A 25,344-nucleotide genomic window follows, 5' to 3' on the forward strand; every position below is an offset into this window, starting at 1 on the left:
GGTAAATTTTTCCAGAATATGGGATAAACACAGCCTCTTAGTACAATTCTGATTCAGTTTGTCTGGCAGTTTTAAAGATTCCTTTCTTGGGATACAGTATGTCTTGGTGGCCTGCAGTGTACCAAGGCAAAGTATAGTCCAGCCAAGAAAACATGGGCAGGAGATAGGAGTTATTTTGTGTTTCAGCCTCTAGATTTACTATGATCCATAGCCAGCTCCCTGGAGCAGGGCAAAAAAGAAAATAAAAAACTTTCAGTGGGAAGAAGAGCATGTTCTCCAATGATTCAAGCAGCAGGGCTTTGAAGGGAAAGCAGGATCTTCTTAAGTATCTGTCAGGAAAGCTATTCGTCTGTACAGGTCTAGTCCACACTCATCTAGACTTCAACAGGTTCAAAAGATGTTTTCTTCTGATTTTTAGTTTTTTTGCCATATGGCACATATGCTCACTGGAGAAAAACAGTGAGGGGGGAAAAAGGAAAACCCCCCCCCCCCCCCCCCCCCAGAAGGGATAGCCATACCACAATCCCTTCTCCTTAATTCTCATTCTGGAATTTACAGCATGTACTCACACATACCCAGTGGGGTTTTCACCAGGTCTGGGACTTGAACCATGGTCGACCATGTGAGAATCTAGCACCTTAACCACTATGCTACCTGCTGGCCCTGGTAAATGGTATCTTTGTGATGTCGTCATTACATACCTTTCTGCTAGGTCACATTGCTTTATTATGCACTACCTGCCTTCTATGCTTGGAGCACAGCTGTCATCCTGAGATCTTTCATCTAAGCATCCTGGGAATTATCTTTGCCTTCTGTGTTAGGCCTTCTCTTTCCTGTAGCACATGTTTTCATCTACTTTCTGGTTTATTTCCTTGAATAGATTTTATGGCATTGTCTAACTTTTTTAGCCCTCAGAAAATATTATGGTTGTCTTTTTATAGATTCTTTTTTCTTTCTTTCTTTTATTTATTTATTTTAATTTACATTTTACCATGTCTTTTACAGTATACATTTCTCTTTCCAGTACAAAAACTATGCATGTCAGTCAAGACAAGGATATTACTATATACATTATCATCAGCAAATAACTTCTCATTTTTTGTCAATTAAGCATATTTTTATCTGTTTTTTTCCTTCCCTTTCCCTTCCCTCCCTTCAATACTAAACTTTTTTTTTCATATTTTATTGATTGACAAAAGATCTTAAAGTATGGTCAAAGCTAGACTCTAGTGACAAGTGCACTGTAATTTTCTTCTGAAACATTTTTATTCTTTCTCTCCATTTCCCATTTTACTAAAGAGATGTATAAATTAACTTATTTGAAAAAAATTAGGCTAATCTCAATTTAGTCTGTTATTTGCACAGAGCACCATAAGAATTCAATTTCTGATGCAAGTCAACAGATACTATTGTATTATTGAACTTATGCAAATTACCATTCTGCCACAAAATAAGAATACTCACAAATATTTTCCAATTGCAAAGGAGTCAGGGAGAAAATTTTATGTTTCAATTTAAAAAAATTCTTTAACAAATTGATGAACCCAACAGCTCAAAAGAAAACGAAAATCTTTAAATCTGGAAAACAAAGCACAGAAGAAAATTGGTAATGTTTTAGAAAGAAGTCATAGAATTCTATTTCACCAGTTCAGTTTCGTGTAATCTCTTTTGTTGAATTTTCAGTGTTACTGTGGTCTGACCTTTCCATTAACATTAAACATTATTATTGATATTTCAGAACTTGTCCCTACCATTAAATTAGCCTTTCTCTTGGACATTTTTTGTTCTCTTATTTGTCTGTCTTTAGTTTTCCTGGTGTAGTACTCCCTTCAGAACTTTCTGAAGATCTGGCATGGTATTGGTAAATTCTTTCAGGTTTTGTTATCTGAGAATGTTTTTATCTTTTCTTCCCACGTGAAAGATAATCTTGCTTGGTATTGTATTCTTGGTTGAAATTGCTTTTCACTTAACACTTTGAATATATTTTCCTATTCTTTCCTAGCTTGCATTGTTTCTGACAAAAGGTCTGATGTCAATCTGATGGGATATCCTTGGAAAGTAACTTGACATTTTTCTCTTACCAATTGTAGTATCTTATCTCTGTCTGTGGTTTTGTTCAATCTGGCTATGATGTGCCTTGGAGATCTTCTTGGGTTGATTCTATGTGGGGTCTTTTGTATATCTCAGGTCTGGATATTTGAATGACTCTCTAGGTTTGGAAAGTTTTCTTCCAGGATTTCATGGAATAGATTATCATGCCCTGATTAGTTTCTTCACCTTCTGGGATACTAATTATACGAATATTTGGGCGTCTAATGGTATCTAATATTACTCATATATTATTCTCATTTGGGGGGGTTATTTTCTCAGTCTTTTTGGTGAATTTTTCTAGGTCAGAGATTCTATCTTTTACATCTGAGATTCGATCTCCTGCATGATCTAATCAGATTTTAGTACTTTCAAGGGAGGTTTTGATTTCCTCTATTACAGCCTTCATCTGTAACAGTTCTGTTTGTTTCTTTTTTATGGTGTGTATTTCCTCTTTCAAATTGTGGAAGAACTTCCTCACTTTCTGGAACTTATCTCTTTTCTCCTGTATCCTCTGGAGTTTGTTGTCTCTCTTCTCTTGTATATCTGTTAGCTTTGTCACTATAAATATTCTAAAATCTTTATCTGAGATTTCCAGGAGTTCCCTTGTACTGTCAGTGGATGATGAAGGGCTGTCCTTTCTCCTTGGTGGGAGAGTTACTTTCTTGATTTCCCATATTTCTTGTCTGCAGTGTTGGTTTCTGGTCATCTGATGGATTATACGTTACTTCCTACCTGGCTTTTCGCTGGATGTTGGGCTGGAAGGAGGGGTTTGGGGTAGAGACTTTTCCCAGTTAAATGGGCCAGGAAAGCCCACCTCAGATGTACATGGATTCTGGCTTTTCACTGGGCATTGGGCTAGGAGGGCTTTTTAGTAGATTCTTCAAAGTTTTTCATTTTGTATTTTTGTTTGTTTGTTTGGTTGTTTTTTATTCATCTTTGCTTCTGTATTTCAAGGTAGAATATTTTCTCAGCTCTTTGGTGATTTTTTGGTGTTGGTTCTTATTTTTTTTTGGATAGTTTTTTTTTTTTTCACTATAGGGTACGTGTGCTCACCAGACAGAGAGAGACAGAGAGACAGAAAGCAAGAAATCACCCCCCAGGGGGGATGGTCATGCCGCAATCCCTTCTCCTCCATTCTCCTCTCGGGATCTTGGGCATGCACACACACGTGCCCGGCGTGAGTTTTAAGCCACTGGGTCCGGGACGTGAACCGTGGTCGACTACGTGGGAGTCCAGCGACATAGCCATCACGCCAACTGCTGGTTCCCTGGTGTTGGTTCTTATTTATGAGTGAAAGATTTAAAAGCTAGCTAGAATATCTTACCATATAGGTGAAATGTGACAGTAGAATTTTCTTTTTTGACATATTTCTGCTTTGCTATGTTATGGACACTTATTTGGAATTTCAAAGTTAGGTTCCTTATTTTCTTGCCTGGAAAGCACAAGCCAGTATGTCTATTGATATCCTGGGAACCAAGTGGGGAATGAGGCGTGGGAATTCATCATCCAGTGTGAATGTATTTGTCTAGCTCCTCTTTTTTCAGTATACTAAAACACTCCAACATGCCAGGTATTGGTAGTCAAAGACCCTTTGTTTTCCCCTCTCCAGAAAACATAAAAAATTCTTCTCATGTGGGGAAGAATAGTACTCAGAAACACAGAATATGATGAGAGATGTAAGAAATCACCTGCTTCGTAAACATCTAATACTCAAAACACTCTTAGTATATCCCCACATTTATAGCTGCTCTGCAGAGCCACTTCTGGTATCAGCAAGTTTTGATCAATTTGAGGAATATATGGTTTAAATCAGATTGGTATTCAGCTTTTCCTGTCGCTGAATTGAGGTTTTCCTGTAACAGGACATATGAGTTATTTGGATGGATTACTAGATAACTTGTTCTTATTAAGAACAAGTCAGACTTTAACAACACAATCATCAGAAAACAGGTCATCTGATAACTAAAAGAATATTGAATTAGAGACCCAGGAAATTATTAAATTTTACTCTAAAATGAAAGGGTCTGAAATAGATCTCAAAACACATTTTGTTCTTTCCAGGTGTGCATCTTAAGAAACTTGCAGGGTTTCAATATTTGAACTCAAAACCAGATACTCTTCGAAGGTTCATAGCTGAATTTTGCTCTGAGTTTTGTGGTTGACCTGAAATCCCAATACAAAAGAAAAGCCCAGGAGTGTGAAACCAGATCAACCAAAATATGAGAATGTTCATATGAAGACTGTAAATTGAGACCACTAAGGATCCCTTGACTCTAATTACAGTGTGGTCTCATTCAATAAAATGTAGGAAGATTGTGTGATTTCTCTATTGATTCTGGCATCTGTTACATCTTTATTAAATCTATAAGTGTTCAGAAATAAGCTTCCAACTATAGAAAGCACCTTCTAATACAATTAACCATATAGCTCACAATTTTAATAATATACTATAAAGGAATGTTAAGTGAGCTATGAACTATGTATTCTAGTTCTTATCTGTAAACATAAAGACTGATAAAATGAACTTTCACTTTCAGCCATGATGTTAGAAAAACTTTTACAATATAAAAGTGGTTAAAACAACCAAACAAAAAAGAAACAAATCATAATTTTGAAGGTACCAACTATTTTCAATATTTTAGAAAGATTAAAAATTATGGACATGGTACCAAAGACTTGGATATATTACATATATATTTATTAGCAATAGAATTTTATTCATTTATTTTTTTAAGATTTACCAGGGAGTGTATGAGCTCACTGGAGAGAAACAGAGGGAGAGAGAGAAGAAAGAAAGTGAAAATGCAAAAATACCTTCCATGGCAGATGGTCACACCACAAACTATAATCCCTATCCTCCATCTCTCCCTTCTTCTGAGATTTCAGGCATGAACACACATGTGCTCATCATGTTTTCAAGCTGCCAGGTCCAGAACAGTAATTGCACAGCCATGTGGGATGTAGCCAAATAACCACAGGCCTCTGGCTGGCCCAGATAAATGGAATTCTTAAGTGTTTTTATGCACCTAAAGAAAAATTAGTAAAAATATAGGAATTTTTAGTTATGTTCAAAAATAGCATTATCTTTGGGAACCAGCAGTTAGCATAATGGTTATGTCGCTGGACTCCCACGTAGTTGATCGCAGTTCACGTCCCGGACCCGGTGGCTTAAAACTCACGCTGGGCGCGTGTGCATACATGCCCAAGATCCCAAGAGGAGAATGGAGGAGAAGGGATTGCGGCGTGACCATCCCCCCTGGGGGGTGATTTCTCACTTTCTGTCTCTATGTCTCTCTCTGTCTGTCTGACGAGCACACGTGCCCTATAGCGGAAACCTCTCCAAAAAAAAAAAAAAATAATAGCATTATCTTTTACAACATGCTGTTTGTTCTGTGAATTATTTTAAATACAGTCATGTGGTAACATAATTACATTTTAGTCAACCACAGACTCATATACAACAGTGGTCTCCTAAGAGTATACCATGTAGCCAAGCAGTGTTAATAAGCTGTGCATTTAGGATTTAGCACCACTCTGTGGTGCTCACCAAAGGATGAAATTATCTAATGATGCATTTCTCAGAATATATCATCATGTGGCATAGGACTGTTTAATTCTAATAGTAACTAAAATAAAAGCAATGCTACTTATTTTTTAATTACCTTTTTCTCTAACTATAAGAGTACTATTTCTAGTAAGGAAGTTTAGAATAAAAAAGTCATGGAGGGGGACCATCAGTTGGCGTCATGGCTGTGTCACTGGACTCCCATGTAGTAGATTGTGGTTCAAGTCCCGGACCCACTGGCTTAAACTCACACCGGGCCCATGTGCGTGCATGCCCAAGATCCCAAGAGGAGAATGGAGGCGAAGGGATTGCGGCATGGCCATCACCCCTAAGGGGTGCTTTCTCGCTTTCTGTCTCTCTGTCTTTCTGGTGAGCACAAACGCCTTATAGCAAAAACTTCTCTAAAAAAAAAAAAATTCATAGAGGTGCTCTGTGAGTCTGATGGTCCTCTGTGAGTCTGATCCACATGGGAATGTTCTGGAGATTTCTCTGAACATGCCGGGTGTAATTGGGGGTAGATCACAAAATGGCGATCCTATTAGAGATGCCTTTCTTTCTCTGTGTCTTGCTAATAGAAGAAAGAAAGAAGGAAATGTAAAACAAAGAATCAGGCTAGTCAGTGGTGTGGTAGCTTGGGTGGCTGATCTCACATGGCTGATTGTGTGGTTCAGTTCCTGGACCTGGAAGATTGAGAAACACATAGGCACATGCGCACATAGGCCCAAAATCCTGAGAAGAGAATGAAGGAAAAGGGGCTGGGGCATGACCAACCTCACCATTCCCACTAGGAGAGGTGATTTCCCACTTTCCCTGTCTCTCTGGCTCTCTCTGGCAATCACATGCATCCTATAGCGTATTAAATAAATTCTGGTAGACATTCTATCAGGTTGGTTAATGATAAACTGAAAATAAACACATAAAATTACAATTTTGCTAAAACTATCATTATTTATTTGAATTTCTTTCAGAGAAGGAATTGTGTGGCATGGACAGGATTCATTTAATGATAGATGGTTGAGGGTTCTGCTTTTGAATTAGACTAACAGGGTCTGAATTTATCTCCCTTCCTAAAACAACCTAAACAAAACAAAACAGGGGCTAGATGAGCTCCTGGAAAACACTGGGGAAACTCTGGGAAACGTTGGGGTAGGTAAAGATTTCTTAAATAAGACTCTCAAAGCACAGTCGATAATCCCCAAAATAGAAAAGAGGGATTACATCAGACTAAGAAGTTTCTGCATGGCAAAAGACACAGTAATTAGTGAGAATAGACAGCCTTCAGAATGGGAAAATATTTTATAAACTATGGATCAGATAAGGGATTGATAACCAGAATTCATAAGGAACTCAAACAGCTGTTCCGAATAAAGATGATCAATTCTATTAAAAGATGGGAGAATGAGTTAAAAAAAAAAAAACACTCTGTAAAGATGACATACAAATAGCTAAAAGGCATATGAAAAAATGCTCAACATCCTTCATTGTAAGGGACATGCAGATCAAAACAACAATGAGGTAACACCTACCCCAGTCAGAATGACTAAGATCAAAAAAAAAACAAAAACAAAAACAAAACGATAAGTGATGGCAGGGGTGTGATGAAAGGGGAACTCCCTTACACTGCTGGTGGGAATGTAAATTGGTTCAGCTTGGTCCAGCCACTGTGGAGAACAACTTGGAGATTCCTCAAAAATCTACAAATAGAACTACCATATGATCCAGCAATCCCACTCCTTGTTATCTACCCAAAGGACAGAAGAATACTTAATCAGAAAAGTGCTTGCACATTGATGTTTATTGCGGCACTATTCGCAATTGCTAAGTCATGGAAACTGCCCAAATGTCCACGAACAGATGAATGAATAGAAAACTGTGGCACATATACTCATGGAATACTACTCAGTCATTAAAAAAAAATAAACCAAAAACCTAGCTTTTGACAGCAAGTAGATGAATATGGAAGATTTACTGCTGAGTGCAGCAAGCCAGGCTATGAAGGAGAGGCATTGTATGTCCTCACTTAATATATACTGAGTGTCCACACTCTATGACTGAAACTAATTGACTAAAGGATATAGAAACATAATATATAGATGTAAATACCAGATATAGTGTGTGTGAAAGAGGAGGGTCTGAGGAAGGACATTTAGAAGAAAAATAGGGAGGCGAAGCATTAATGGCATAAAGAAATGTGGTATTATCTTTTGAAGATATTTTGTAGTTTTATCAACTGTACTAGGGAGAAATGTTCACCTGTTGAAATATCCATTTTGTAAGCCAAATAATAATGTGATTGAGTATATAAAAGAAAATGAAATAAAAAAAATAAGTGAAAAAACAAACAAAAATATAAATCTACTTAACACAATTTTAGCAAATTAAATACCACTATATATTAAAAGGATAATTCAACATGACCTAATGGAGTTTATCTAAGGAATGTATAGTTGGTTTAATAAAGATAAAGAAAACCCTAACTTGGAACAAAGGGCAATCCTGGAGCCTCCAAGTATTATCTGATAACACAGGTATGTATGTATGTATATATACATATCTTTGTCTTTGATCAGATTATTCTATAACTCAGTACAACAGAGTTTCTCAATCTCAGCACTTTTGACAATTTTGGGCTACATAATCCTTTGTTGAGGGGGGAGATTATAGAATGTTTAACAGCATCCTTGGACACTACCCACTAGATGCCAGTAACATTTTCCTCTCCTCCAGCATAACAACTAAAAGTATCTAAAGACATTGTCAAATATTCCTGGGGGACAGCATTATCTCTAAAAGAAAAGCACTGCTATAGAGATTAAAGTTTACTTCTAGAAAATCAGTAACAATACAAAAACATCCTTATGTACATAGAAATAAATTCAATCTAGTGAAGGAACAACCACCCTCCTCCACAAGTACCACCAAAAAGTCAAGTTTACAGCCATTTATAAACTCATTTAAACATTCCTGATATATATATATAGATATATCTATATATCTATATAGATATATCTATATCTATAATGGCCTGCAAGACTAACCACATGGGATTTCCAGTATGCATCTGAAGACTTTTTTTTTAATTTGCTAATAGGCAAATATGCTAGAAAGTGGGAGAAAGAGAAAGAAAAGTGAGAAAGCACATTCCAGGAGGGATGGTCATACAACAATCTCTTCTCCTCCATTGTCCTCTCAGGATTTGGTGCATACATGCCCAGTGTGTCTTTCAAGCCACTAGGGTCCGGGACCATAACTGCACAGGTAGCCGATGTGGGATCCAGCCACCCCAACCACCATACTGGCTGGCCCAGGAAACCTTCTTGAGTATGTGGGGTACACATATACCAATAACTAAGCTGAAGCTGGGGTGGATCATGGCACTGAGAACCTATTGGGGTGCTCTCTCTCTCTCTCTCTCTCTGTGTCTTACTTATGAAATAAATTTTAAAATAAAACAATCTCCCCCAAACAAATAAAAATCTCTCAGACACTTACTTCTATATTCATTCATTATACATATCCATAGAACACCCACTGTGTGTCAGGGGTCAAGGCAGATGCTGTGTAATTGTTGATCTTAAAATGAACTGAGGGAGACAGAAAGCAAATAATCACTTCTTGAGTCCTTGCCTAAACAGAACAGATAAATCAGCGGCTCCTATGGTCTGTATGTAATATATCCTGGTAGTTTTATTCCTCCTTGAAGAAATCTGTAAAACCAACTGATTTAGTCTCAATTAACTCTATATATCAGTATAATCACATTTTGTCTGCAACATCTTTCCATGTACCAACCCTCACCAAGGCTACCCATTTGGCAGAAAAATTTATAGTCTGTTTTGGTTTCAAAATGACAGATTGAACTACAAATTGAACTTGCATGAACTCTATAAAAGTTATCATACTGATTTAAAATTTAAAGCAGTTAATTTGAGAAAGACATTCATTTGTTTGTTCAGTTGCAGAAATTCTCATATCCTTTAAACTATGCAAACTCTGTCTTAAAACCACTTCCTTTTTCTCCCATAGAGAAATTCTTGAACACATTTAATTGTCAACTTTTTTATTTTTTTCAAGGGCTCTTTCTACTGACTGTAATTTTTTTTTTCTGAATAAAGAGTTCTTAAAAACGCTCCAAAATGAACAATACAAACATTAAAAAAACTCTGTCTTAAAACCACTTCCTTTTTCTCCCATAGAGAAATTCTTGAACACATTTAATTGTCAACTTTTTTATTTTTTTCAAGGGCTCTTTCTACTGACTGTAATTTTTTTTTCTGAATAAAGAGTTCTTAAAAACGGTCCAAAATGAACAATACATACATTAAAAAATGGATTATACAAGAAAACTTTTTAATAACATAAATAGAAATATGCAAACCTGAACTATTGATAGACTCAGGGTAAATAACTTTGAAATCATGTGGAAGATGTCATCAAGATTATCTCTAAATTATAACCAAAGGAAGTGAGAATGGATTTCAGGTTAGGGGAAAGCTATTTAGAGGATACTAGACGTTTGATGTCTGTCTTTTCACAGTAGCACAATAGCTAATTCCTGTGGCCCCTGACCTTTTAGTGTCTTGTAACCAAGTATTGGCATTAATCTACTGCTTATCTGTCACCCACCACATTTGATAGTCCTGGTCTCTGTTTTCAATTATCAGTCATTAGAGAGGGTACTGAGTAATTTCAGAAGAAAACTCACAAAACCTTTGAACTATTTTTGTCAGATAACCACAAATACTCACTGAAGATAAACTAGCATTTCATTGATTTCAAAATGTAACGGAAGGTTCTTTGGTGTATATGAGCTTACTGTAACCTCTATCACCTCCAGGTAGTTAAAAATGGGCTGTTTTATTTTATGATGGAGCAGAAGAATTCACAGGGTCATTCAGTGAAATCTGGTGAGATTAGAATGGTCGACCTCTAGCTGCCTGGCGATCTATAAAAAGAACATATTTTCCACTAAAGAAAACATGAGAGCTAAATATTTACCATAAGGGGATTATCAGACAGTTGTGTCTTTATGTTGACTTCTTACAGGCAAACACAACATTTTTTCTAGTATTTGTACACAGAGTAATTAAAATCCAATCAATCATTAAGTGACCATTTTTTAACTATACAACATAATAGAATGTGTTCTGTGAGTATTCAAAACTATTTTTGACATTTAATATTGATATTTAACCCACAAAAGAAGAATACTTATTTTTAACTCCTAATTAATAATTTCCTCTATAAAATGCTCATAATAAAACCAGTAACAAAATATATGCTGTACTTTATGACACATTGTTGTTCTCAGTGATAAAAATAACTTAGACTTTAAATTTCCTTTAAAGAGGAGCTGTGTTAAAATTAGCAAATTTTCTTGGACCAATGTTTCTGGACAATACATGAATATTAAAATACGTGCTATTATGTGGTCTACCTTTGGGATATGAAATATGTAAATAATATATCAAGTAAATACAACTACTATCTACTTACTCACTGTTAGTCATCTAGACTGAAGATTTGTTTGTTTGTTATCTCCAAAACAACAAATTAAGGAACACAGAAACCTTTAATAGCCTTAATCTCTTTTATTAATAAACCTATATGCCAAATAAAGAAATCAACATTCTGATAATCAAAATTGTTAGGTTTTAGGTCAGTTAGCAATTTTATGTAGTTAAAGTTTTATTGGCCATTTACTGTATAAAAAGTTTTACTTGGGATGTGTGGAGAAACACAAAGATTATGCCTGTCTTTTCACAGTAGCACAGTGGCTAATTCCTGTGACCCCCAACCTTTTAGTGTCTTGTAACCAAGTACTGGCATTAATCTACTGCTTTTCCGTCACCCATCACACTTGATAGTCCTGGTTTCTGTCTTAAATTATCAGTCAACAAAAACAACACCAACAAAAAACAACAAAAAGAATGTGGGTATTTCTCCCAGGTATCTTGCTCATAGTATAAATACAAGGTGATACAGGAAATATGGTGCAAGGGGGAAATTACTATTATCAAGACAGCTATACACTGTTGGAGTAGGCCTACCTTTTCTCACACTAAGTGCCTATGTCTTTGTTTGTCTCTCAACAGAGAGAGACAGAGAAAGAGGGAAAATGAGAAATCAACCCCCTAAGGGGGGGGTGGCTATGCTGTAATCCCGTCTCCTCCACTTCCTCTCAAGATTTTAGAAGGGCATGCACACATGCCCAGTGTGATTTTCAAGGTGCCAGATCCAGGACCAAACCACATAGCCAACCATGTCGGATTCAGCACCTTAACCTCCATTGGCTCTATGTCTTTTATTTTTGTATCTCTTAATTGTTGGTTTGGCCCTGACAAGTTATGGAATAAATATTTTAGAGTTGAATAAATGTAGAGGTAGCAAAGTTTTTTTTGTTTTTTTTTTTTCCCCCAATAATAAAGATGAATGTATACAGGAGTTGAGAAAGAGTAAGGACGTATCTGAAAACCTACTGATGACTTGGACCTGTCAGCTAGGCCTTGAAATCGCTATGAACTAGACTGGCACTCTCAGTTCTTCTGTTGAATATAGACAGTTTTACTAAGCACCAACCTCAGATAAGTCCTCTCTGTGACTAAGAAGGAAATAGACAGAGAAGATTGCTCTACAGTCATATCTGAGCACAGATTAAAATCAAGAACATGGGATTAGCAGATGGTGTAATGGTTATGTCACTGGACTCCCCCATAGTCACCCGCAGTTTGCATCCCAGACCCGGCAACTTAAAACCCACGCCAGATGAGTGTGTGGGGGTGTCCAAGATCCTGAGGGGAATAGAGGAGAAGGGCTTGCAGTGTGGCCATCTCCCCAGGAGCAGGGGTGTGTGATTTCTTGCTTTCTGTCTCTCTGTCTCTTTCTGTCTCTCTCTTTGGCAAGTGCATGTACCTTATAGTTAAAATCTTTATAAAAGAAAAAAAGCAAAAGAAACCAAAAAACAAGAATATTAGGGCTGGCAGGTTGCATGGTGGTTAGGGTACTGGACTCCTGCATGGTGGATCATGGTTCAAGTCCCGGGCCTAGTGGCTTGCTCTCTAGCTTCCCCTCTCTCTCTCTCTCTCTCCCTCTGGTCAAATTAAAAAAATAAATAAGCAAATACAATTAAATAATTTTTTAAAGAATTTTTTTTAGATCTCAAAAATGACCAAATACTCCCTTTCCTAGATAATGTTACTAATTTTTACTTCTTTACCAATTATAGCTTTATGCTATCTCTCTTACCCTCACTTTCTAGAAGCATTTTTTAGATACTAAATTATAAAACTACCCCTGCTTTATGAGAGCAACCAGTCCACAGCAAACCCTCACCTCTTTGACCCTTCTCCCAAATCACCTAACATAATCCCGAATGAATCTTTTCTAATACTCTTACTGAGACTACCAGTGGCACATGAAGTAAGTCGGTAAACCCAACTTTATTTACCTACAAGAGTATTTCCAGTGTTCTTTTGGCTTCGGGATAGTGACATAAGATAGAAGGAGAAATTAAATACACAGGAATAGAGAACATGCATAGAAAATTGGGAACAAGGCTCAGGTAGAAACACTGACCTTGGAAAAGAAGAAATAGTTGCTCTGATACAGAAGTAATAGTTACTGCTAGTTGAAACTCGTGGCAGGCTGGTAAGTGGCATAGAATTTAAGGTGGCTGGATCCCATATGACCAACTCTGTGTTTAAGTCCCAGACCTGGCAGGTTGAAAACCATGCTAAGCACATGTGCATGTCTGCCCAAAATCCAGAGAGGAGAATGGAGGAGAGGGATTGCAGGGTGGCTAGTTACCCTTGGGAGGGGTGATTTCTCACTTTCCTTCTCGATCTGCCCCTCTCTGTCTCTCTCTAGTGAGTGTTCATGCTCTACAGCAAAACTAAAAAAAGAAAGAAACTCTAGTGGCCAAGAATATTGAATTAACAGTTATAAAATCTAGATGTTATTCCTAGCTTTATAACTATCTAACTTCCTGACATTGAGGAAGTTACTATTTTTTCTCTTTATTGAGGAAAAGATTATGGAGATTCTACTTTTTTAGATCAAATAAGGGAGAAGAAGTTAAAATTTGAAATAGATTAACTTCATAAAATCAATAATTAATTTGTCATTAAAACTATGTAATTATTATTAACTTAGGTATTGGATGTACCCATTTTCACACTATTATTCGACATGTGTATCTGTTACCACTGCAGTGTGCTGAATAACCAAAGAGTGCCCAGTGTTGGGCCCATCCTATCTAGGGAGGCAGGAAGCTTGTGACCACTTTCTTTCAAATTCAAAGCCCTCTGTATGTAGGACTTAATTTATTGTGTTTCTTATTTGTTTACATTTTATATATATATATATATATATATATATATTTGTGTATAATTGGATCACTACTAAATTGTTTTAAATGTCAAAATTGTAAACATTGTGTTTTAACTTAATTTTGGAAGTCAAGTTGTTTCATTATAATAGAGCACTTTTAAATTGTTTTCCCATCTGATCTTCATTTGACATTTTCCTTCTTTTGACTCTAGAAAATCTGAAAGTCAATTTAACTTTTTTTTGAAACAAAGCATTCACAGAGGCAATTATCTTCTCTTCAGGTCATACATTCCTGTGGTGTTAAAAGGCTCTTAGGACTCTGGGAATCTGAAGTTTACTACACTCTTTGGAATGGTTATCCATTCATGGAAAACAAGTACATATGCATTCTCTGACCAATAAATACGTCTTTATAAGACTGAGTTTTATGTTTCTCCGTGGACTAGTCAATGAAAGATGTCTTGTGGAATGATGCATCTTGGTGGTCATATTATATCATTAATTTTTCCTTTTTACTTTTAAAATCTAATACAGATAAGTTATAATTCTATGAGTGACCTCTTAATGAGTTTTTGCACTCAGCAGCAAACATTGATCTGTATTTTTTCAACAGCTGGCTAGGCTCCTGGGAGAATGCTATCTTTGCCTTCCAGCTACTGATTCTATTTGTGTCTCCCAAGTTACAGCTCTTGTGTGGGAGATTAAGACAGATTGCCTATGAATGGATCTTCTTAAAACTGCAGATAAATCACTAAGTAGATAAAACTATAATTCTTTGTTAATTAATTCTTCTCTTCAGATATTGCAGACATGAAAATATTTAGCCTAGAATATTTCTAGTGATAAAGTCATTAGAGAGAGATCTGTTTGGGAAGAAAAAAATACTTCAATTAGTCATTAACTTTTGTTCAGTTATATCTCAACAATAGATGCTTTCAGTATGTCTTAAACGGAAGTCTAATCTTTGCAGAACTTTGGCAATCTAGAGCATTTTGGAAATTGTTGGGTGCTTATATAAAGGTAATCTGTTTCTTTTCAATATCAGTCCATTACTCATGAAATGTGAATCTTTTGATTCATATTTTACCTCTTCTATGCTTTGATGTTGCCACTTCTTAAACTAAAATATCATAATAAATTATTTCTCCAGTTCTATTTGTTTAGTTGAGCTTTTATTGCTCTCCATAGCTCTGTGGTTTCATTCAGATAGAAATGTTTTTAGTACACATGCACACACACACACACACACACACACACACACACACGGTGCTCCCTATAAGTAGAAGAAAGTATTGGGTTGTCAGAAAAGTCATGACCCATTTTTGCATAGAAAAACAGAAAAATATGTTATGACTGTTCAGATGACCCAATATGTTCACCTCCATCATTATGATTATTATTAAGCAGTAAAATGTATAAATGTTGTTGAATTTTTGATAGTTTAATTTCTGTGGATGTATGTGTGTGTGTGTGTGTGTGTGTGTGTGGGTATGCAGTAAAGCAATTTTTAAATTTTTTTACAGAGTACTGTTGGCAATCATGAGGTCAAATAAATAAACAACTCTAGGTTGATTAACTTATTTAAAAGGAATAATTCCCCATGCTAATGTGTGGAATGACCCACATGATTCCAATTCTATCCATGGGAATGCACAAACTGTATCATTGTAAACTTTACGTATTCTCGTTTTTATGGTGCTATTGAGCAGTCTACACCTAGAATCTTCAAAATGTGTATGTGCTGTAATGAGCCACGGGGAAAGAGGGTGACATTAATAGAGTATCACATTACTATGGTTATTTTGCAAAAATGTCCTTTGCTGTTTGGACTTGTTCATTGCATAAGCAGAGATAAAACTTTGGACAGGTTGTTGTGCTTTCTTTTGAAATACAATTATCATAGGCAAATTAATTGGTACAGGGTGTATGTTTAAATCTAGTTACAGTTTTCTCTAAACTTTCTTTCCTGCCTCAAAGAAGAGAAATGGTATCTATGGTCTGGGATGAAGAGGATGGTCTCTGCTTGATAAAAATATTAATCTTTTTTTTCTTTAATTCTTTTTTTAGAGAGGATTTTGCTATAGGGCACGTGCGCTCGCCAGACAGACAGAGAGAGACAGAGAGATAGCAAGTGAGAAATAACCACCACCACCACCCCCCAAGAAGGGATGGCCATGCCGCAATCTCTTCTCCATTCTTCTCTCGGGATCTTGGACACACACACACACACACACACACACACACACGCCCGGCGTGAGTTTAAGCCACCGGGTCCAAGACTCCAACCATGGTAGGCTACATGGGAGTTCAGCGACATAGCTATTACGCCAATTGCTGGTCCCAAGAAAAAAATATTAATCTTCATCTTAGTCTGTCTCCCCTTTGTGTCGTCTGTTCTCTTTGATGAGTCTGAGTCTGGCTTAGACAAGCTAACTTCCCTGAATTTTTGTTTGTTTTTGTAATTAAGAGACTCTTTTTCACCTTGAAGCATGAATGTAGATATTATTTTATGGATGGAATATTTCATATTTTTGTCTGGTAAACAGATTTTACTAGAAATATAAGTAAAGAAATTCATGGCTTTTAGTTAGTATACACATTAAAGAGTGAATTTTAAATAACAGGTATTTAATATACTATGAATGTAAAAGCCAGCAATGCTGTGCACATTTCTAATCTTTTTCTTGTTGTTTACTTGCTTATATTTCAACCTTCCAAAGCCACTGACCATTGCAATGGGTTGTAGCACACTGTAACATACTGAGAAACAAAATGTTTAATATTTGCCAAAACTGTCACAATGTGGACAAGATAAGAATATATCCTACAAAAAGCTTACATTCAAGAAATAATAAATGTATATGTGTGTTCTTTTTCATCTGCTTTGGGAATTTTGATTTTGATAGTGACTCTGGCAAAAGAAAAAAAATAATAAACAAGTGGGTATAGTGGATCCAACTAGTGAAGTACAATTATTTCAAAATTGAAAGTTAAAATTACATTTCAAAATATGGTTGTATGGGCCAGCCCCATAACCTAGTGGTTAAAGAAATCAGGACTGTGATTTGAATCCCAGCCCTGACGACTTAAAGAACATGCTGAGTGTGTGGTTCACATGCAAGCTACAAATTCTGACATGGTACAGAAATGGAAGAGGAAGGAAGGTAACGGGACCACTTGGGGGAGTGACTGCTCCCTCTCCATCTCCCTCTGTCTCTTTGTCTGGCAGTTTAATAAAAATACATGTAGCTGTAATAAAGGTATGATGTTGCATTCTAGTATATGTATTATGGCATATTAATTCAGATTATGAATACAGTTATTCACAAAATTTCTTTAGATAAGTAACAGAATCACTATAAAATCACTGAGTTTACTGGGCCCAGCAACTGGCTTGGTGTTTAATGCACTGGATTCCCACACGGCTGACTGTGGTTCAAGTCCCAGACTCAGCAGCTTAAAAATCATGCTGTGTGAGACCAGCAGTTGGCATAATGGCTATGTCGCTGGACTCCCATGTAGTCAACCATGGTTTGAGTACCAGACCCGGTGGCTTAAACTCACGCCAGGTGTATGTGCATGCATGCCCAAGATCCCAAGAAGAGAAAAGAGGAGAAGGGATTGAGGCATGGCCATCCCTCCAGGGGTGATTTCTCGCTTTCTGTCTCTCTGTCTCTCTGTCTCTATCTTTTTGGTGAGTGCACGCTCCCTATAGCAAAAATCTCTCTCTCAAAAAAAAAAAATCATACTGTGTGCAAGTGTGTTTGCCCAAAATCCAGAGTGGAGAATGGAGAAGGGATTGTGGTTGGCTATACACCCTGGATGGTGATTTCTCATGTTTGCTCTTTCTCTCTCTGTCTCTCTCTGGTGAGTACACACACCCAATGACAAAAACAAACAAACAAACAAACAAAAAACCAACAACATTGAGTTTGGTAAATAAAGTTTAGAGAAGGTGTGTTGGAGAATGATTGGAATCCAGGATGATTGCACTCCTTATATTATAGAGGCATTGTAGAGAAAAGGGCTCTTTGGATTGAAGAATGAAAGAAATTACTAAATATCAACTTTTCTAAGAAATAATTAGATCAAAAGAAATCAATCAGTAAAATGACATTAAGAAAAACACACTAGCTATACTTATGAGAGCTTTAGAATTAGAATCTTGAGTCTGGGGTGAAATCAATTATTTTCTAATGATAAATTTTGGGCTTTGGGGCAAGTAATAAAACTGACAGACACATAAAGGGTTTAGAAAGTTAAATGACATCTGTGCCATGCAAGCAGTACGTAGTAAATTAACATGTTTTCAGTGCATTGGAATGATGCTGAGTGGAAAGAAAGAATTAGATTTAATCCATCCGTTCATTCAATCTTTTATTCTACCAATACTTATTAGAAGACTCCTTGGATTGGGTATTATGTTTTGTTAGATGGTAGTTACATACTGGGGATCAAATCCCTTATTCTCCAGCGTTTTTGGTGTATTGCTGAAAGACATTGTTTAAATACCCTAACAATGAACTAGTCTCTCAGTGCAGAATAGTCGGATGTCATAACATAGGTAGTACGGACATTGAACAAAGATTTACAGTGAGATTTAGGAGGCAGACATCTGTTACCACCTCGCTGTCATCACCCAATTTCTTATTCTTAAGTCGAGGATATTAATATTTGCCACCTCCCTAGCATCACTCTTTGAGGTAACTGAGATTACTTTGTTGAATATTTGTGGGTATCATTAGGAGAGCAAGGGTATATAAATACAAGTCTTATTCCATTACTCACTCCAGCATGTCCCATGGAATTTATTTTTGCAATTATGATTCAAAGTGGTAGGATATAGGTATTTGAATCACTAGACAAATCTTCAATGCAATTTTTTTTCTGTGTGGTATATTTAATACAACGTTTTATTAAGGACTTTGAAAATTTGTCTCCCAAAGGGTTTAGGTTAAATAGCCTGGATTAGAAAACTGAAATTTTATAATAACAGCTGAAATTCAAGCTTTCCACTTTATTCCACTAACATCTCACAGGGGATTCCAGAGCCGTAGATGACTTTACATAACATGAATTCAATACTCATCTGCATTATGCAGGTGCACACTTTAGAATGGAGCCCAAGAAATTCATGTCTGAGCCCTTATTTCTAGAACTCTGGTCATGACTCTTTTTTTTTTTGGTTTAAGTTTTAAACAACAAAATATCATTAATGAAAAATTGGATAATGGTTATAATCATTTAGAATTTTGAGTATCATCTTTCAGAATGGAGAAAATTTATATATTTTTAAATGGCTTAATGGGAACATATATAATGAAGTATGGAACTCCTTATGCAGGGCCTGGGACAGAGCCACCTAGGCAAACAAATGAACATTTCTGCAGCAAAGCAATAAATATTCATAAACTTGGATAAATAGAGACTTTAAATCACTTCACATCAGTTAATTTCCACTTCTTTTGCCAAGTGAGCTTTAAGCCAAATTTTTATTTTTCAGAACTATTTGGATTTGTGAATGCAAGATTTTAGATCTGCATTAACAAAATACGACTAAGCTATAGTCAATACACAAACGCAGCATGTCCTGGCATTTAAGAAGCAAAGCTTAGTGGCACCAATGCCAGGGTTCGAATCATTTAGCAAGGTGTTTAATTTCTACGTCTCCTCGGCTTTTTTACCTTCAAAAGGAGGATAATAATAGAACTTATTTTGTAGGAAGTTATAAAGTATAATGTATTAATATTAACAAAATGATAAAATTCTTAGATTAATTCCTGGTAACTAATCTGTGTTATTGAATGCTGTTATGTAATGTCATTGCCTTCATTTAAATTTAGGATCAGAAAATAATCATACAGCAAGTTAAATTTAGGTCTCTTTGAAAACAAAGCATGTGGCTAGTTTAACACTGTGAACACATTCACCTACTAGATATTCAGTTAGTAGGCTTTTTTTTTTTTTTTCCTTTCTTCTCATATATCTCTGTTGGGAGAATGGACAAAAGGGTTGATGGAGAACTGTTCATAGCAATCTGCAGTATTGCCAGCAGAAGTTTAGATAAACAAGAGGTTTTACTTCTGAACAAAAAGAGCATCCTAAGAATGGGGTTATCATTCTCATTTAGGAAAACGTCGATGAATGATCCCTCTGGAAACAGACTTCTTCAAGGACAAAGATAATGACATTTTAAGAAAACAAAATTTCATCAATCCTGTGACATAGAGACAGAAAGCGAGAAATCATCCCCCAGGGGGGATGGTCACGCCGCAATCCTTTCGCCTTCATTCTCCTCTCGGAATCTTGGGCATGCACGCACATGCGCTCGGCGTGAGTTCTAAGCCACCGGGTCCGGGACGTGAACCGTGATCGACTACATGGGAATCGAGCGACATAGCCATTACGCTAACTGCTGGTTCCCAATTTTCTACTTTCTTATAATAAACTTTTAACAACAAAACCTGTGACTGGAGAAATAAAAAAAAAAAATACTACTTAGGCTGTAATTGTGCAACTCCTTGCACACTGTGACTTGCATTGGATTTTTTGTAACACTCTCCTACATTATTCTACATAAATGAGATTTTGAGAAACCTAGCAATACTTAGAAACTTAACTCCATTTCTCTAACTGAGTTCTTTGTACAGGTAGTTTGTTTAAAAAGTTTTGGTAATCATTAGCTAGATATATTGAAAGACAAAACAATGCCTTCCAAAGCCACGTGCCTGACAATATAATATGCCTGACACTTATTGTCTTAAATTTTTCAACAATTCTTAATCTTCCCAAGAGGGGTAGTATTTAATTTTTTCCTTTTATTCATAACGGAGCACGTGTGTATGCACATGAAGGAGAAGGAGAAGAGGGAGCACCCTACACAGGATCTGGTTAAGCTGAGATCTTCTTCCTCCATGCCCACCATGACAGATCCTTGGCACTTATGAGCATGCCCTGTGTGTTTCAGACTGACCAGGCCAAGGATTTGAACCCCAGTTGTCCTGGGGGATCCAGCTTCTTTTGAGCAGCACATTACTACTATGCATGAACGCAGTCCTTCCTTGGCATCACTTGGTAGGAAGGTTGCTAAAGGGATGAAATATGTTCCCCTATCAATTCTGAGCAAGAACAGACAGAGGTCTTTGGGAGACTTTATGCTCTACCAGGGTAAAAAATTATGAAAGCACTTAAAAGATGAAAGTAGGAGAAGGAAGATGATTTCATTTGCTTTCGGGGAAGACCTTCTAAAAATAATCTTTCTTGCAAAAATTTGTTTTATTTACTTAACCTCTGAGACATCATAAATACAATTTTTATATACTTGAAATTCTTAGTTTTTCTCTCGTGGGCAATCTCAACTGACTTAACCTGATACTCTGGAGGTTTCTATAACATATTACTAACTCCTGTATGAAACCTTCTGTGTAGCTGGTACTTGATACACACTAGTAATCACTTTACAAATTTTGCTTTTTAAAAACATTTTTGGATAGCCTTTCCATTTAGGATCCAGGAATGTGTATAAAACCACAGAGGTTGTATGGCTTTTGAACTGAAGGCTGTTGGTTTGTGGAATTTCCTTTGACTGGAAACACATATGAGTCTGTGGTTTCAGTGTTTTCCCAGTTTTATACTGTCCTGCTTGTTTGTTTTAATTTTCAAGCTGGAGAATTTACCATTAATTTCCATATTTTATAAAGAACTAACATTTTTCCCTTATGTCCTTTTTATTTATTTTTTTTATTTTGCAGTTGAAAGAGACAAGGACTTTTCTCACCAGCGAAGGCATTATAAAGAATTTCGGTTTGATCTTACTCAAATTCCTCATGGAGAAGCAGTGACAGCAGCCGAATTCCGGATTTATAAGGACCGGAGTAACAATCGATTCGAAAATGAAACAATTAAGATCAGCATATATCAGATCATCAAGGAATACACAAATAGGTATCAACTTTATATCTAACTTACTACTCTGCTAAAAAAAAGTTAACAATCTTAACATTTGTTTAAAAGAAAAGTCATTGATAACCCATGGGACCTATCAAATCACGCATAGCCACATTCAGGGCCAGGTAGAGACACATTGAAGAGTAAGAATAATTGATCTGGAAAATTTCTTTTGCATTCCATAGGTTTTCCCTACTCCTGACACCAATGAGGGAACTAAGTAGCCTTGTGCTTGCCCATATGTGCCTTCTTGGCCTTTTGTCTCATTTTGTAAATTTGTCCTTTATCCAGAATATATTCATTTTATTGTACTCACATGGCATTAATAATTAAGATGATTTAAATCACTAGGTGTTCTTTAAGTTAGAGACCTGCTTTACCTTTCACTGACATCGGCGTCGTTATGTGTATTTTGATGTAAGACAGTAAGTTGTATTTTCATCAGGTTCTGACAATTAACCTGTATGTGTTCTGGGTAGAAGATGTTTAATAGAGAATAGTGTGAAAATGGACAATGTGAAATACAACAAGTGTAAAACTTTAGTTAGTAATTCCTGAAAATGAGTCATCAAATATAAGGGTTAAAAGAGGACCTTAGTGATATTCTCTGATCTCAGCCCAATGTAGAAATTGCCTGGGTAACACATGTTAAAGGTGATCGGTCACCTTTACTGGTTGTTTGAAATCCTTATTGGGGTTATATCTGTGTAAGGGTGGCTTCCAGTCATCGGGTCTAGATCTTCCTTTTGGTGAAATGCCATGTCCTTTTTTGATAAGACAAATACTGAAAGCTGTCCTGTCCCCTCAGAAGTCCTTTCTCTCATTACTGACTCTCTAGTTCTCAACACATAGAAGTCTTCTTGGTCTTCTAATGTATCAGTTTTTCAGTGTGTGTGTCATGGAACACTAACCCCCACAATACTCGGTGAAAAAAAAGCTTCTAAAGCTGTTAATACATTTGAAAAGCCTATCTGTTACACAATCCTCTAGGAGTTTCACAATACACATCAGAATATTAACATTTTAGGAAGGCTTTATGATAAAAAACAAACAAACCAACAAACAAACAAAAAACTCCTAATTTTGTTTTAGCTAGTCTTCCTCAAAATTCTTGGCTATGGAGTATCGGGGTAGATAGTACTTAATAATATCATATAGAATACTAGTTCAACAGGACACACTTTAATAAGCACTGATCTGTATGCTCTGTTATTTCTAAAAGTATAATTCCGAGGCAGGAAGACCTGTATTCCTTTCCCAGCTCTAACACTTTCTGTGGATGATTTGTGTTTTTTAATAAAGCTTTATTCCAGGCCAGCAGGTGGCTTGGAGATTAAGGTTTCTGGATCCTACATGTGAGATCAAGTCCTAGACCAGGCAGCTTGAAAAACATGGTAGGCATTTGTGTGCCTCTTCAAAATCCAGGGGAAGAGTATGGAGGAGAAGGCATTGTGACAGAGCATTCCCCCGGGGGGTATTTCTCACTTTCCCTCTATCTTTCACTCTGTCTCTCTCTGGTAAACATGCATACCCTATAGAAAACAAATGAACAGAAACTTTAATCTAATGGTTCTATTTATAAAATGGGGATGCTAATAGTATTTTCCCCAAAACAGAGCCTGGTATATATTTATATATACATATATATATATAGTGAATATTATAATACTCTTTAAAATATATTGAATAATGATGGAGTCTTAATTTTAAGTGATTAGATTTAAAAATAATACTCTAAATATTACTAATAACATTGCCATAGCTAAGAAATTATTTATTTTTGCCTTTTTAAAAATTTCCAGAGGGCATGTGTGCTCACTAGCAAGAGACAGAGAGAGAGAAAGAGACCAATGGAGTGCAGTCATGCTGCAATCCCTTCTCCTCCGTTTTTCCATCTTATCAGGATTGGGGCATGCATACATGCCCAGGGTGTTTTTCAAGCTGTGGGGCCAAGATCCAAACCATGTGGTCAGCCCTGTAAGTATGGTCCTCTTAACCACTACACTATAGGGTCAGTCCACCACAAATTATCTACTTAAATAAGTACTGTGAACACTTAAAGGAAGGATAATGTATCATATGATTTCTTTTTATCCTTAGTACTATTAATTTGCTTGGTATAAATTAATATTTTAAATCATTATTGCCTATGATTAGGATATTACTTCCATCAACTTATCCTAAAATATTTAAATTATGTTTATTTTTATTAAGTCACATTTATTTTCATGCATATTATGTTCATAGCTGGTTATTTAACATCCTAAGTATTTTTCACAGGCACCATTAGTAGACCAAGTCTCTATCTTCTCAAATACATTTACTGATTGAATCAAAATTCAGAATTGTACACTTATTAGAATAAAATATCTTAACTTTTTACTTAGGTCTATTGTTCTATGTGCTGAGAATATTTTTGAATATCATCCAGTGTCGCTCCCTTTGAGTTTTCTCCCATTTTTTTATTTTCTAAGGATATGTGTTGCATAGTTTATGACATGATGAAAATAAAGAACTATTATTGTTTTGTTTTGTTTTATTTTTGAATAAACCCATGTTGATTTTTATTTTTTAACAACTTATTTATTTTATTCTTTCATTATTATTATTATTATTATTTGCTATGGAGCATATGTACTTACCAGAGAGAGACAGAGAGAAAGAGAAAGTGAAAAAGTGAGAAAGCAAACCACTAGGTCTGGAACTCTAACTGTAGTTGGCCATGTGGGAGTTGACACTTTAACCACCATACCACCTGCTGGCCCCATGCTGATTTTTAATAATAGTCCATTTTGGAATTTTTATGAGTATTGATGCTTAGCTTATAAGACTTTATAGTTTGGGGAAATTTCATTTTTTTTTTAAATAATGAGATGTTTGTCTACCTAGAACTTGTGATGCCCTTCTAATTATATCTGATTTTAAAGTATTACTTTCATTATTTCTACATCTGCATCTTCTTTCAGTGTTCTTGGATATCATTTGACTAAGTCTTTACTTACCTTAACATGTGTTTATATCTGCTTCAAGAGCCAAAATTTAATCAATATTTTTTCTAAATCTTTTGAATTGATTAGTAAAATCTAAAGTACATGTACAGTTTTGCTTGTTATTCCTTTAAATTGCCTTTCTAAACTCTGGAATGGCATAGACTGTCCAATTTATTGAATAATATTTATAAAAAATCAACTCATTCAATTCAATTTAGTATTAATTCCATTCTACCGAGTTTATGTTTTTTAACAGCTACTATTAAGTACTGTTGAGATTTTATTTTTGCCAATTATCTTTTCAATCCTGGAAATATTGGCACTCACACACACGTACCTTACAATTTAAATTTATATACTGTTGATTAGGTCATAGAAATCTCTGACAAAACACCTTCCTTGTCTTTGACAAAAGCATTTATC

General features: G+C 35.9%; 1 protein-coding gene across 1 annotated transcript in view; it reads left to right on the plus strand.

Moving 5' to 3' along the window:
- BMP5 (bone morphogenetic protein 5) overlaps positions 1 to 25,344 on the plus strand; it is a 144,562-nt gene that overhangs the window by 49,646 nt on the left and 69,572 nt on the right. The window contains exon 2 of the mRNA XM_006149185.3: positions 21,736 to 21,928. Coding sequence (XP_006149247.1) covers positions 21,736 to 21,928 — 193 coding nt within the window. The remainder of the gene's footprint in view (positions 1 to 21,735; positions 21,929 to 25,344) is intronic.

The sequence above is a fragment of the Tupaia chinensis genome, unplaced genomic scaffold, assembly GCF_000334495.1.
Source record: "Tupaia chinensis unplaced genomic scaffold, TupChi_1.0 Scaffold000256_1, whole genome shotgun sequence".
Lineage (NCBI taxonomy): Eukaryota > Metazoa > Chordata > Mammalia > Scandentia > Tupaiidae > Tupaia > Tupaia belangeri.